This window comes from Phascolarctos cinereus, unplaced genomic scaffold, assembly GCF_003287225.1.
Source record: "Phascolarctos cinereus isolate Bilbo 61053 unplaced genomic scaffold, phaCin_HiC Scaffold_9;HRSCAF=440, whole genome shotgun sequence".
Classification (NCBI taxonomy): domain Eukaryota; kingdom Metazoa; phylum Chordata; class Mammalia; order Diprotodontia; family Phascolarctidae; genus Phascolarctos; species Phascolarctos cinereus.
Window position 1 is genome coordinate 109,111,293 of NW_027556402.1, and position 14,943 is coordinate 109,126,235.

Here is a 14,943-nt window from a genome sequence, read left to right on the forward strand (position 1 = left end):
TCAGAAACTACATTTATTCATCTATTGGGGCATTATGGCAATTAATCCATGATACTTCAATTATGCTACTCTATCTTAACCTGTTTCTTTAAATTCTGTTTACAACATTATTTTTTGTGTGTGAGGGTATGTGCTTTTTTCTCTTGATGATCCTTTTTTTCTTTTATGTTTTATTTACTCCATCTATCAGTCTCTCTTTTTTTCTTTATTTTTATTTTCAGTTCTAAATTTTATCCCCCCCCAACTCAATGAGAAAGCAAGAAATGTGATACCCACTTTAAAATACGAAGTCATACAGAACATATCCACATCATCTAAAGCAAGAAAAATAAAGGAAGAGGGAAAAAAATGTGCTTCAGTCTGCACTCTTGAGTCCGTCAGTTCACTATCTGTAGGTGGATAGAATTTTTCATCTTAAGTCCTTTGGAAGTGTCTTGGATCACTGTATTGATGAGTTAGAAGTGCTAAGAATTTCACAGTTGATTTTCTTTATTTCTGTTACTTTAAATAGTGTTCCTAGTTCTTCCTCACTTTACTTTGTATCAGCTCATTCCAGGATTTTTTTGAAATCATCCCTTTCAATCATTTCTTATAGAACAATAATATTGCATCACATTATAATATAACTTGTTTAGCCATTCCCTGTTAAGGGCCATCCCCTCAGTTTCCAAGTCTTTACAACCACAAAAAATAAGCTGTTATAAATACTTTTATACATCTGAGCCTTTTTCCTTTTCATAAAATTTCTTTGAGGTACTAACCTAGTAGTGGTATTGCTGGGTCAAAGGGTTTACAATTTCACAGCTCTTTGGGCATAGTTCCTGATTCTTCTTTGGGATGGTTGGATCAGTTCACATCTCCACACCAACACTGCATTAGTGTGCATATTTTTCCATGTCTCCAGCATTTGTCATTTTTCTTTTCTTAATGTTAGCCAATCTGATGAGTGTGAGGTGGTACCTTAGAGTTGTTTTAATTTGTTATGTAGGGCATTTTTTCATATGAAAACCACCTATCCGTAATCTTTGACCATTTGTCATTTGGGAAAGGGCTCTTTTTTATATATTTTGCTTAATTGCCTATATATATGAGAAATGAGGCTTTATTAGAGAACCTTAATGTAAATTTTCCCCCCAGTTTCCTGCTTTCTTTATAATTTTAGCTATATTGGATTTCTTTGTACAAAACTTTTTTCATTTGAAATTTTAAAAAACCCTTTTACCTCTCTGTCTCTTGTTGGATCATTATATAACCTCTTCCCATTGAGTTGACAGATAATTTGTTGCATGCTCCTCTAATTTTCTTACATCACTCATTATGTCTAAGTCATGTACCCATTTTGAGCTTATCTTGGTGTATGGTGTGAAATATATCAGTCTGTGCCTTGTTTTTGCCAGACTGCTTTTCACTTTTCCTAGTAGTTTTTGTCATATAATGAGTTCTTGCCCCAATAGCTGGGATCTTTTGGTTTATCAAGGTTTATCAAAGGTTACTGGGCTATTTACTTTTGTATATTGTGTACCTAATCTGTTCCATTGATCAATTAACATTTCTTCAGTTGTGTAGATCTGTCTTTATTTGTATAAAGAGGATTTTGTTATTATGTTAATAGAATTTGTGTATGTGTCTTGACAGAATCAAGTATTTTATACTATCTGCAGTTGTTTTAAATTTATCTCTTTCTGCTGGATTTTGTTGGTAAAATATACACACACACACATATATACACACACATACATACATATACATACATATGCTGATAATTTATATAGATTTATTTTATATCCTGAACATTTACTAAAGTTTATTGTTTCAACTAATTTTTTAATTGATTCTGTAAGTAAACCATAATATCATCTGCAAAAAGTGATAATTTTTTGCCTCTGTTCATTCCTTCAATATGTTTTTGTGTGCTATAGCTAGCATTTCTAGTACAGTATTGCATAATAATGGTGATAATAGATATCCTTGCTTTGCCCCTGATCTTATTGGAAAGGCTTCTAATTTATCTTCATTCTAGATAATGCTTTCTCTTGGTTTTAGACACGTGCTATTTATAATTTTTAAAGGCCCATTTATTCCTATGCTTTCTAATGTTTTTAATGGGTATTACATTTTGTCAGAAGCTTTTTCTGCATGATTTTTGTTATTGTTTATTATTGATGTGTGATTATGTTTAGACTTTTCCTGATATTGAACCAGCCCTGTATTCCTGGTATAAATCCAACCTGGTCCCAGTGTATGATCTTTTAATAGATTGCAGTCATCTCCTTGCTGATATTTAATATACAATTTTTGCATCAGAATTCATTAGAGAAATTGGTCTATAGTTTTATTTCTATTTCTGCTCTCCCTGGTTTATGTATCAAAACTATATTTGTGTCTTAGAAGGAAGTTGGAAGGGCTCCTTTTTTTGGTCTGTTTTTAAATAGATATTTATATACTTTATGTATTTATATATAAATTTATGCATATTATGTATCATATTTCTATAATATATATTATATAATATTTGTTTATATAATATTTGAATAATTGTTCTTTAAATATTTGGTACAATTTGTTTGTAAATCTGTTTGGTCCTTTGTTTTGGTTTGGTTTTTGCTTTGGGAGCTCATTTATGGCCAATTCAATTTCTTTTTCCAAGATAGGGTTATTTAAATGTTCTGTGTTTCCTCATCTGTTAATCTGGGAAGTTTATATTTTTGTAAATATTCATCCATGTTATTTAGATTGTTAGTTTTGTTGGCATAAGATTGGACAAAATAGCTCCTAAAAATTGCTTTAAGTTCATCTTCATTGGTTCATTACCTGTTTCATTTTTTAAATATTGGTAATATGGTTTTCTTATTTTTAATAGAATTAGCCAATTGTTTATCTATTTTATTGGGTTTTTTTTTTTCATAAAACCAGCTCCTAATTTTTATTCATTAGTTCTCTGTTATTCATTAGTTTTTTAACTTTCAATTTGTTAATCTCTCCTTTGATTGAGGTAAGTGTTCAGAGATATAAAATTTCCCTGTAAGTACTTGATTGGCTGAATCCCACAAATTTTGCTATGTTGATTGGGCTCCATTCATGTCTGCAGGGTTGGGGGAGGGAAGATGTCTGGCCTGCGCTTCTATTATGTCCTGTTTTCACAGCTTGATCTGGAGTAGTGTAGGTTTTAGGTGCCTCCAAAGTGTTGTGATCCAGGGAGAGGTTTAATCCCTCACTGCCCTCTTGGTTTGCATTCTGCACCTTACCCAGGAAGAGTCCCTGAGATTTCTTTTAGATCAGGTGTTCAGTCCCTTTAGCATCCCTGGGCAGTGGTGCCACTTCCACTATGCCACTCACTGGCCAGCTCCCACTTGGTATCCTCAGACTTCTCTTTCTGTCTTCCTAAGCTGCCCTGACATGTTCTTGGCTTTCCTTCTCAGAATTCTGTTTGGTGTTTTCTGTGGTTGTTTTATAGGAGAGGTTTTTTGGGAGAGGTTTCAAAGTTGTAACTTTTCACTTCTCCATCTTGATGTCACCCCACACCTCTTAGTTTTTTTTAAATAACCAATAAACATGGGGTAATATATTTCATTATTTATTATTTCCTTGGCAAGTAAACTTACTTACCCATCTTGTGCTTCTCTTGTTTGAGATGTTTGTAAAAAGCATTCTTGGGGAGAAAAAAAAAACTACAAATCTCTCATTTTGAGTTATAGCTTGAACTTCTTTGCTGTTTCTAATCCTCATGCTTTTCTGTGGTCTCTAGCAGATGTGAAATAATATTGTTATTCAGATTTCCTTTTCTTATGTGTGAAAGTATTTCTCTTGGCCACTTGCAGAATTTATCTGTTGTTAGAATTGTTAAATTTAACCATCATATCTTGAAGTTTGAAGCAGTTTTGTTTTATTTTGAAGGCTATCTGGATTCTTTAAATAGGTACTTTGTTTTTTTGAATATTTCCTCCATCGCAGTCTTCTGGTTTGATTATCATGTTCTTCTGTTTGTGTGCATCCAGGCTTTGAGCAATGGCCTTCGTTTCTATGAGATCACGTTAAAAAAAAAAAAAGAATTGCCTTTCAGTTTTTTTCCAAGAGATTTCCCTCTACTTCAGTATTTTTGGGTCACTTTGGACTGTGGAGGCTGGAGGGTTAGGGGTGCTGACTGAATTTTTTAAAGAATTATTTTCCATTGTTTCTTAATAAGGTTTTTACCTAGTTAGGGTTTTCTCTTTTTTGTCCTCCACATTTAGCTCCAGTATAATATTTTATTTGGCATGTAATGCTTCCTTGTGGTGTGTGTGTTTTTAAACAATTACGAAGGAGTAGGACAAGTATCTAGTTTACCATCTCTTTGGTCCCACAACCCCAGTGACAGTTTTAATATAATTTCATCCTTCTATTAAACATAGTCAGCAAGGAAATTGATAAACTCAGGCAAGTTTCTAAAAGGAAACCACATCACAAATGTAGCTTAGTCACTGAAGGCAGTCAGGTTCATTATAGTCCAGTTTGGATTGTGTTGCTAAAGAATGTCATAGCATCTTTATATTTCCACATTCTTTATCATCTCTGTTAGTAAGCAACATTCTTTCTTGCATGGTTTTTTTACCCCCTTTAATCTTTGGGAAGAAATAGGGAGACCTTAAGCTTGTTTCCTAAAATACATGTTGTTGTTTAGTTACTTTTCCATCGTGTCTCTGACTCTTTGTGACTGCATTGGGGTTTTCTTTGCGGAGATACTAGAGTAGCCTGCCATTTCCTTCTCTGGCTCATTTTACAGATGAGCAAACTGAGGCAAACAGGGTTAAGTGACTTGCTCAGAGTCACACAGCTAGTGAGTGTCTGAGGCCAGATTTGAGAAAGATGAGTCTTTTTAACTCCAGGCCTGGTGCTCTGTGGCACCACCTTGCCTCCCCACTAAAATGCATGCTTACAAACAAAAGCCAGTCAGGTCTACAGTTGTAACAGTAAATGCCAGTCAAATGCCATTCAGGCCTTGGCAATTGAGAAGAGAACCAGTAAGGAACAACCGGGATTTATTCCTCTTATTCAAGGTTATCTTTATGGTCAGATGTTTAAAGGGAATAATAGTTGACACTAAAAATAAGGTCGTAGGCTTGAGATCTCAGATTTTCCTTGGTCCATTAGTGCGGAGAAGCAAGCCCACCAAAAAGACAAATGCCCCTTTCATATGAAATTGGACTTTAGGGCTCTGAGATTATTAATGAGATTATTCATTAAAACTCTCTAATTATTGCAAGCCATCTTCAAATGTTCAGAATGCTATTTGTGGACCAGTGGGAATGAATAATATTAGGCCATATCTGGCTAAATGAGAATATTAGAACTATTTTAGAAACTCTTCCAAACCCTCCAAAATAAATCTGGCAAAATTTCTGGTCTTTTAAAAATAAAGTTGTCCCCATATCTTTTCCTTTCCCCACCTCTGATTCATGTTACCCAAAGAATCAATCCTAATTATGTGCAGATTTTGGAAACAGTAAATCATTTCAGAGAAATTAGTGCAATATACCAGGCTTCAGTGAGGTTGTTTTAATAAGTCTGATGATCTGTCATCCTCTAAATGATGGCGCAACATTACTGTGAAGCGAACAGCAGCCTTCACCCCAAATTTGTGGCATTTGGCAGTAAGGTAGCCAGACCTGGGGCCTGTGAAGAAGGCGGGACCTGGAGGTCCCTGCTTATCATTTCGACTCTATCTTCAGTAAAGCAGCATCCACAGACGGGAGGGTGGGGGATGCCAGCTGTGCGTGGCCGTTGGGAGCAATGATTCAATGAATTGCGGTGGGAGAAATGTACTAATTAGAGCCTAGATACTCTCATTTGTTAGAACGTACAAAGTGCCACAGCTCTACTTTGTGACCTTGCCCGTGCTCTTCTGACTTAGCACCAGCTGTCACCCATCAGCCTGGGCTAAGTCATGCATGGTGCTTCGCCTAACTTTCCCTCAGATTCAAACAGATGCATTTTGTAGAGTTAGAAGACAGAAATCTCCATTTTCAAATCTTTCTATGATGTCTAATGATACTGTATCATTGCTGATTATAATTAGTGCTCCTGTTTGCCTTCTCAAATTGGTATCTGCCTGTAAAGGACTGCGGAAATCAATGCTGTTGCTTCAGACTCTTCACCCCACCCCCCACTTGTCTCATGGCACGGAAGGCATCCAGGTGGCAGGAAGATGGGCTGAGGGTTTTGGTTGGGGGCACTAGAACCATCTGCCTCAGCTCCTTCCTTGCTACAATACATGATGATTTGAAATTCTAAAATCTGAAGAGTGGCCAAAGCATACCCATGTTAAGTTATCAGGCAAGAGGAAGACAGACAAAATATAAGAAGTGAAGGAAAATGAATAAATGTTAAGTGGAAGTTAAATATGCAGAAGGTTTAGTACTGGGACATACTAAAGGAGAATTCTGAACAAGGGCCAGGAGAAAGTTTGTGTTTACATTAAGTATTTTTGAATATTTACTTAATGCCACTAAGGCAAATTCACTTAACTCCCCTGGTTTCTTTAATTTGCATCTAAGAATTTAAGTCAATTAGGTTTTGGTTTTTTTTTTAAGCACACAAAATGTGCTATGGTTGTACATACAAAAGGGAGAACCCTTGTCCTTGGGAAACTTACATTCTACTAGAGGGATACAGCCTGGGATAACAGGGTTATAGATTTAGAGCTGAAAAGGCTTTAGAGGCCCTCATTTTTACATATTCAGAAGCTGAGACCCAGAAAAAATGAATGGCAAAGCTGGGATTTGGACCCAAGTTCTCTGACTTAAAATCAAACGCTCTTTCCATTATACCACATTGTCACTGTTTATAGATATGCAACTGTACACTATAACAAAATAAATTCACAATTATTTTAGCAGAGATGGGGCTTTTAGGCAAGGCATCTTGAAGGGTGCTGGAGGTGACAGAGGAACAGCAGGGAGGTCATTTGGGCTAGATTGTAGCCTGGAAAGATAGGCTACATGGGAAGGACTTTAATTCCCAAACAGAGATGTAGGGAGCCACATGGTTAGACTTGTGCTTGAGGAACGTCAATCTGGCACCTGTTTGAAGGAAGTATTAGAAAAGGGAGAGACTGACTCTAGGGATCCCATGAGGAGGCCTCTGTTACAATAATCTGTATTTACGGTAGTTGTGGTATGAAGGGAGAGAAGGGAAATGGATGTGAGAGAAAAATATCCCAAAATGAATCGTATTTAAGTAAAAATTCATATAAAAATAAAAGAATAATTCAAACCATAATTACTATCAAACAAGCAGCATATTAAAAAGTGCTGTACCAGGAGTCAGGACCACCCAGTAGATGTTAGCTGTGCAGCCCTAGACAAGTCACTGAACCTCTCCACCTTAGGCAATTCCCTTGGATATAACTCTGAAGTCAGGGGAAAGCTAGTTCCTACCATGAAATATGCCCCAAGGTGCTGTGTGATGAGTGGTGGTAGAGGGTGGGGAGGTCACTTAAGACTGGGCTGGTCAGGGAAGACCCATTTGAGAAATAGCTCACATTTATATAATTTCTGTACAAGGACAGTTCAAAGGTTAGCCCCATTTTATAGAAGTGGAAACTAAAGCAGTGACTTACCATGGGAATGTGAGCAGAGGCTTTTGGCTTCTGAGTCCAAACTTCATTCTCCTGTGCCCTACTTTTATGGAAGTGGAAGGAATGGAGCTGTCTTGAAGGACCAGTAAGAACTCTACAAAATAGATAAGGCAGTGAAACAACTTGGGCAAAACTAAAAAGGCAGAAAAGCAGACAGCTCAAACAACTCCCTGGTAACAAAGGATGATTCCCACTCAATATCCATTGGCACAGCTAGTGCCACTCTGCATGAGTCGAGCCATAATGGGATCCTTGCTGCTGCTGTGTCCCGTTTGTGGAATTACTGTTCTTTGGTGAGACCAAAAGAGTAAGTGATTTCTCAGACTTCATGATGTCTAGAGCCAAGGAGAGAACAACTTTAAACCTTGTATTATCTGTTGTCTACACCAGTGGTATCCAATTCAAATAGACACCGATCCCTGCAGGCCACTTTTCTACTTAGAAAAAACACAAATTAACATTATCCACGTTGTATTTTTATTTATTTTGTGAAATGTTTCCTAGTTAACATTTTTAATCTTGTTTAGATTTCATCCATTATTAGTAGAACATGTACTTTGAATCAGAATTCCCCATAATGTTGATGGACTTGTGTTAGGCCATGCACAAACAACCCACAGCATGTATCTGGAGGTAGCTCATTGAAGTTACAGGGATAGTCTCTAGACATGCATAACCTTCTTAGAACCATGCTTTGAAAATTACAAAATTTTGAGGCAGCTAGATGGGTGCGGTGGATAGAGCACCGGCCCTGGATTCGGGAGGACCCAAGTTCAAGTCTGGCCTCAGACACATGAGACTAGCTCTGTGACCCTGGGCAGGTCATTTCACCCCTTTGCCTTGCAAAAAATAAAAATTCAGCCACACTGAATATTCCCAATATTTGGGGGAGTTATTTCAGTTCCTCAAAAAATTCACTTTAAAATTTTGAGGGTTTTTTCTCATTAGTCAGTTTTATGTTATTTTATAATTCTTCTAGAATTATTAATGGTCTTTTTTTTTAAATTTGGTGCAGTATGAGCTGCACACCACCAGCTTAAGAAATGCAGGGGATAGAGTGTTGGGCCTGGAATCAGAAGACCTGAGTTTAAATTTGTCCTCAGATACCTACTAGTTATGTGACCTTGGGCAAATCACTTAAACTGTTTACCTTAGTTTCCACAAATACATAAAAGGGGTAACAGCATTTACCACTCGGGATTGTTGTGAGGCTCAAATGACATGATTTTGTAAAGCGCTTTTTGTACATTTTGTGAAGTGCACAAAGTGCATAGCATTGGGCACCTAGTGAGTGCTTTATTACCTTCCCACCACCGGCATCATTAGACGGGAACTCAACGTGGAGATCACTATGTGCATTTCTTCCATATCTGGGATTGGAATGAGGGTTGATTTTTTTTCCACTCTCAGTCTTGGTTATTAACACTATCACGTATTCATCTCTTCAGACTTAACCAGTTTTACCCAATTGTCCATAATAAGCTTTGGTATAAAAATCACCTAGAAGTTGTTTCCTCTCTAGACTCTATGAATATTGTAAGCTTTTTTTTTTTTTATGCTGCCCCTTTTGCGCTGCTTTGTGAATTCCCTGGGTTCTACAGAACATAATTTCAGAGACAGTGAGATAGATGATCTCTCAAGTGCTCTTCCAAATTGAATCTTACGTGTATGAAACATTCATTTACACGTTATAGGAAAGTCAGTAGACCTCTTGAGAAATCAGAGATGGAATTAATTTTGGCCATTTGAATTCAAGGAAAGAGGTCACGTTTGTCATAACATTTGAACAACTGCTTTTTGATAATTTTGTCTCTTTAAAATAATAAACTTATTAAGGGGACAGACTTGTCACCTGGCTAAATATCATGCATGTGGAAAGATGATTCTGATTGATAAATCATTGATTCAGGATTCAGCCCTTCTCTAATTAGCACTGTTACCTGATGGTATAAATAATTTTCTGGCACTTGAGTCCTTGAAGATTGGTCCTTCAAATCATTGAAGGATCCAAATCATTGAATTCTATCTAGTAGTGTAAGTATGGGAGATCTGGAAGGTTAGTGCTATTTGGTGATAAATTCTTCTCAGAAGTTGCTGTTATATTTTATTCCTTTTTATAGGATGTCTTGAGAGGTGGAAGAGGAAAAAAAAAAAACCCTAATCCTAACGGTCTTAGACTGCAGGAAGCAGAGAGTGGTAATGGAACCCTGAAGCTGAAAGAAAGGAATGGGTCTTGAATCGTTCATTAGCCAAAAGACCAGTTAGTGGGAAACCCAAAGCTAATGAGTTTCTTAACAGCCCACACATATTATCATTGTCAATTTAGGATGCCTCCTTACTGAAATGGAGATTCTTGTGGTTTTTCCCATTGGACGTGGTTAAAGTCAGGTTTGAACAGATTACTTTCTGTCCACACTACCCTCCTTAGTAACCTTGACACCATTACTTCTCACACACACACACCAGATACAAGCCTGAGTGCAAGTGAAACAGTTTCCTGTGAATCAACCCTTGAGGGAAAAATGGCTTGTGATACCCCTAACACATATCTGCATGTAGATTCATAATATCATAGGCTTAGAGCCAGAAGGAACCTTGAAGATCATCCAATTAACACAACATCTTCTAAATGGAAAAACTGAGGCTTCATGGGAGGGAGCTAGGTTAAACCCTTAGCAAGGTTACACATGAACCTGTGCCCTCCAAATCCAAGCCTCAGTTTAAGAACTCAATAAGTAAAAAGAGCTTGGAGCCATAAAGTAGGTGTTTTAAAGAATACTTTTGCTAGGAAATGTGGTTTTTTTTTTTTTTTTTTTTTGATGAGGCAGTTGGGGTAAGTGACTTGCCTAGGGTCACACAGCTAGTGTCAAGTGTCTGAGCCCCTATTTGAACTCGGGTCCTTCTAACTCCAGGGCCAGTGTTTATCCGCTGTACCACCTAGATGCCCCACTAGGAAAATGTGAATGAAATAAGACTTATGGGAGTCTCATCATAAGATATGAGAACCCATCTCCTCATTTCATAGATTCGGAAACTGAGACCCAGATAGGGCTCATGATGATATACATCATTGGTGTCAGTTTGATCCCTGCAAGCTGCACAGTGACTGAGAATATCACAAATTCACATTATCTGGGTTGTACTGAATTTGTACTTGTTTTAAACATCTCCTTGTTACACTTTAATCTTTTTCAGAAAGATAATTTCTGCATTGCAGATTTGAACTTGAGGTTTATAATAGCTGTTGTGACTGACTGTATTAATCTATATTTCAATTAATCACACTCTACTTTGTAGCTTTTTTTCCCCATTTCATACGTGTGACAGGATTGTTGAGTGTGGTTGGTAGCCTCCTCGCCTTCCTCCATCCAAGAACAAACTGGTCAAATTTAATCAGGCAGAATTGTGCAATTTACTTTGAGGAAAAAAAAATCCCTGGATGTCTGTTTGCATTTTTTTTTACCTTGAAGTATGACCACTCACTTCCTTTTTCCCTTTGTCTTTCTCTCATAGCTGGTGAGTGACTTGTTGGAATTCTGCTTCTATACCTTCCGAGAGTCACAGGCCCTGAAAGTGGAGTTCCCAGCCATGCTGGTGGAGATCATCAGTGACCAGCTACCGAAGGTGGAATCGGGGAATGCCAAGCCCTTGTACTTCCACAGGAAGTGATGGAAAATGTCTTAATGGAAGAACTTTGCCTTAAGTTTCCCCGTGGTATTCCACACCCATGAAGGACCCAAGAAATCACATTTTTAACATGCGAAGATTCACAGTTCAGCAGTTTTTCAAGTTTAAAAATCACGTCAAGGGTTTGGGGACTGGACAGCAGTTCAACATGGATTTGGCAAGAACCGGATGATTTAAGAGCTCTTCTCCTTACCCTTAGTGCTTAGAAAATGATCCCGTTCCTCTGGATGAAAAGCCATATCTAGTCAATAACTCTTTGATTTTGATATTTTAACAGATGGAAGTTTTAAATATGCCATGTAGTTTCTGGTATTGTTTGCTTGTTGTAAAAAGGGTTCAAGGACGAATGAACTTTTTAAAGCTTACCCTTGGTTTGCACATAAAACGTACAGTCAAATATGGGGCATTAATATTCTTTTCGTATTTAAAAAAAAAAAGAGAAAAAATATATACAGACTCCTCTTGTGTAATAATGGAACATTTGGTGTGGAATAATTGCCTCCCCACCCGGAGCATTTGTTCTCCCATGTTATCCTCCATCACTAGTGGACGCACCCTTCAGTGTCCATTGGTTATTTAATTAAATGGATAAGATGTTAAAACAAATGCCTCGGTTTCAATTTATATTATCTATTGTGCTGGCTTTACAAATAATTTTTTCGCAGTCTTTTGCTGTACTGTACATTACTGTATGTATAAATTGTGAAGGACCTGAAATAAGGTGTAAGGAACTTTTGTAAATGAGACACATACAAAAAAAAAATCTTTAATGGTTAATAGGATGAATGGGAAAGTATTTTTGAAAGAATTCTATTTTGCTGGAGACTATTTAAGTACTATCTTTGTCTAAACAAACAAGGTAATTTTTTTTTTTTGTAAAGTGAAATGTTCTGCATGCCTAATGAAGCGTTTACAGTGTATTTAAGAAAGGGAAAGCTGTGCCTTTTTTTAGCATCATGGAAGATTTACCATTTTACAGTGTCTGTTGTAAATAACCACCGAGTTTTTCAGTTGTCTTGAAGCCTTTCTATTCTTCTGTATTCCATTTCCCCTTTTGTCTGCCACTTGCAAGTACCTGTGAGCTGAGTACACTTTAGGACTCCAGCTTCCACCTTCCCCAAGGAACGTTGCTGAGTTGTGTTTACCGCTTCATGAAGGTTTCACTTAACAAGACACAACAAAGTGGCTCAGGAGCCTTGGCAGCTTTAGGGCTGTCAGGTGAATCTGCCTCTCCTCTCGTCCACAAGCAAAAGTAAGTCATATGATGTTGGGACTGGGAGGAGAAAAAAAAAGTGGTTAAAAGGTTGTTTTACATCTACTTTGTGTTTCTTTCTTTGGGAGAAGATGCAGGCAACCTCTTACTGGTTCCTCTTCCCACTTCTGATGTAGGGGAAGGTGAAGGGAACATGTGTCCTAGGAGGGAGGAGCTCACCAGACTGGAATTGGCACAAGGCTGAGACTGGCAGATTACAGGTGGGGTTGACATCTTCAAAAATGTAAATCTTCTACAGCCTTTTATAATGAAACTACAGCTCCTACCAACAAATGATAACACCAAAAGGTCAACGCAATTCATCTGGTTCAGGCTCAGGTCTCTCTGCAGCCTGGAAGCATAAATGAGCATGTTTGGGGGCAGAGCTAACAGTCTGATTTCACAAGATAAACTGCTGAGAGCAGAGGCCAAAGGAATCTTTCCGAGAGTAATGATTAACATAAGTACTCACTTACTCATGGAAATCACATCCATTTCCCCAAACTCTCCCAGCGAACACTGAGGGAGGGAGCCGAGGTCCCTGAGAATACAGCATTCCATACTCACCACCCTTTCACTGCAGGCCTGTTAGGCACAAGCTTCTGGGAGCACATTCACCCGTGACAACATGACCCTGGTCTTTTTAAATGACACCTGCCTTATGTAATGGGAAACTTAGGGAAGCTGTACTCAAGAGGGAAGGGGTCTTCTTACATACTTTGCAACTTCAGGAATTTAATTTAATCAACTGATCTTTAACTACAAACTGACATGCACAGCAATACGAAAGCCACCCTTGGAAGGCGAAAAATACACAGCATGCAGACTGGGGGTTTCTGGAAAAGAAATGGATACAAATGCCGCTTTTTAGTTCAGACTTAATTTTTACAGATTTGGAATTTCAACTTAACCAGGTTTGGGATGAATACAGTCTGCATCAGCTTTTTGTATTAACAAAGTTACTGGCTTTTTCTGTCTCCAGGTAACTTTGCTTGATTAAACAGCAAAGCCATATTCTAAACTCACTGTTGAATGCTTGTCCCAGTCCAAATTGTCTGTTTGCTCTTATTTTTGTACCATATTGCTCTTAAAAATCTTGGTTTGGTACAATTCATAATTCACTGAAACTTCTTCATAGAATTAAAAAACACACTAAATTAGTTTAAAAAAAGCAATTTATATCTTTATGCAAAAACGTTATGTCTGTCTTTGCAAACGACTGTAAGCAGATTACAATAAATCCTTTACTTTAATCACCTGTTGTTTTGAAAGAGTTCATTTGGATGTTTGTGGGAACACTATAATATCCAACAGAATTCTGACTCTCAAATCTTCTGCATTGTGCCCAGGTAGAAATAAGCTGTAATAGGCCATGTGTCTTCTTCTATTTTGGGAAGCTGCCATCTTTCAAGCAGTAACATGTGGTTGTAACACATTCACTTACCTTAACTGGGCTTTTGGGGTCCCACACTGCCACCTTTGAGTTCTCCACAATGCTTTCACTCAAAACCTCTTGGGACTGTCAATAAATGTGTCTCTTAACCTGGATTCTCTTCAGACCCTTCCCTTTCAGTTCTTTCATCAAAATGAACAAGGAAACATTTCAAGTACAATAAGCCAACTGAAATGAAGAAATCGGCATTTGTTTCCTACTAATTAATAAATATCATGTAGTTCAATGGGACTACAAAAGCCATCTCCCAACAAAATTAATCATCTTTGACAAATCACAAGACCATGGGGGTGCCTTTCTATTGAGTTGCTGCATCAGTTTCTTACTTAGAGGCATTCTTGGAGCTAGCGTTCGTTTTAAAATAATTTTGTTGGCGATGTGCCTTTTCAGGATTTTTTTTTAAATAAAGGACGTGTATAAAGTATTTTATACAAAAGCCATCAGAGTTCCAGGTAACTGAGATGGGTGTTAAAAGTGATATGGTACATCCTTGACAGTGAAACAGCCAGCTACACTCCATTGTACAAACAGGCATAATACACACAGTGATGCATATCCAATTAAGACTTTACTTCTTATCTTTAAAGCTCTTTAAGTAAGCAGAAATTATTATTTGTCCCTTTTGTTAACGTTAGTACCTGCTTTTCGATAAGTTGGGCAAAAAGTACCCAGATTAAAATGCAAGTATTTCTAGCACTTTAATGCCAACTTGGCCAAATATTTATTTAGTACAGTGATTTCTGTGGAAATGAGATTGTGCCATTCTAAAGAAAATGAAGTCATTAAAGCTATATTTTTACTTCCATTTCTCAGGGTAGACCAAGCCATCAGAACTTCCAGGTATACATCTCTATATCCAAAGTGAAGTGGATGGCTGGGGTAATTACCCAGGTTTTAAAAAATTAACTTGGAGCCAAGTAGCCAAAATGATGGCTTTTA

At 37.4% G+C, this 14,943-nt stretch overlaps 1 protein-coding gene across 1 annotated transcript in view; it reads left to right on the top strand.

The window, feature by feature from the left end:
- Window positions 1-13,807, top strand: part of NR3C2 (nuclear receptor subfamily 3 group C member 2) — a 390,834-nt gene extending 377,027 nt beyond the window's left edge. Inside the window, 1 exon segment of the mRNA XM_020994026.2 lies at window positions 11,126-13,807. Coding sequence (XP_020849685.1) covers window positions 11,126-11,281 — 156 coding nt within the window. The 3' untranslated portion in view covers window positions 11,282-13,807.
- Window positions 13,808-14,943: the final 1,136 nt, after the last annotated feature.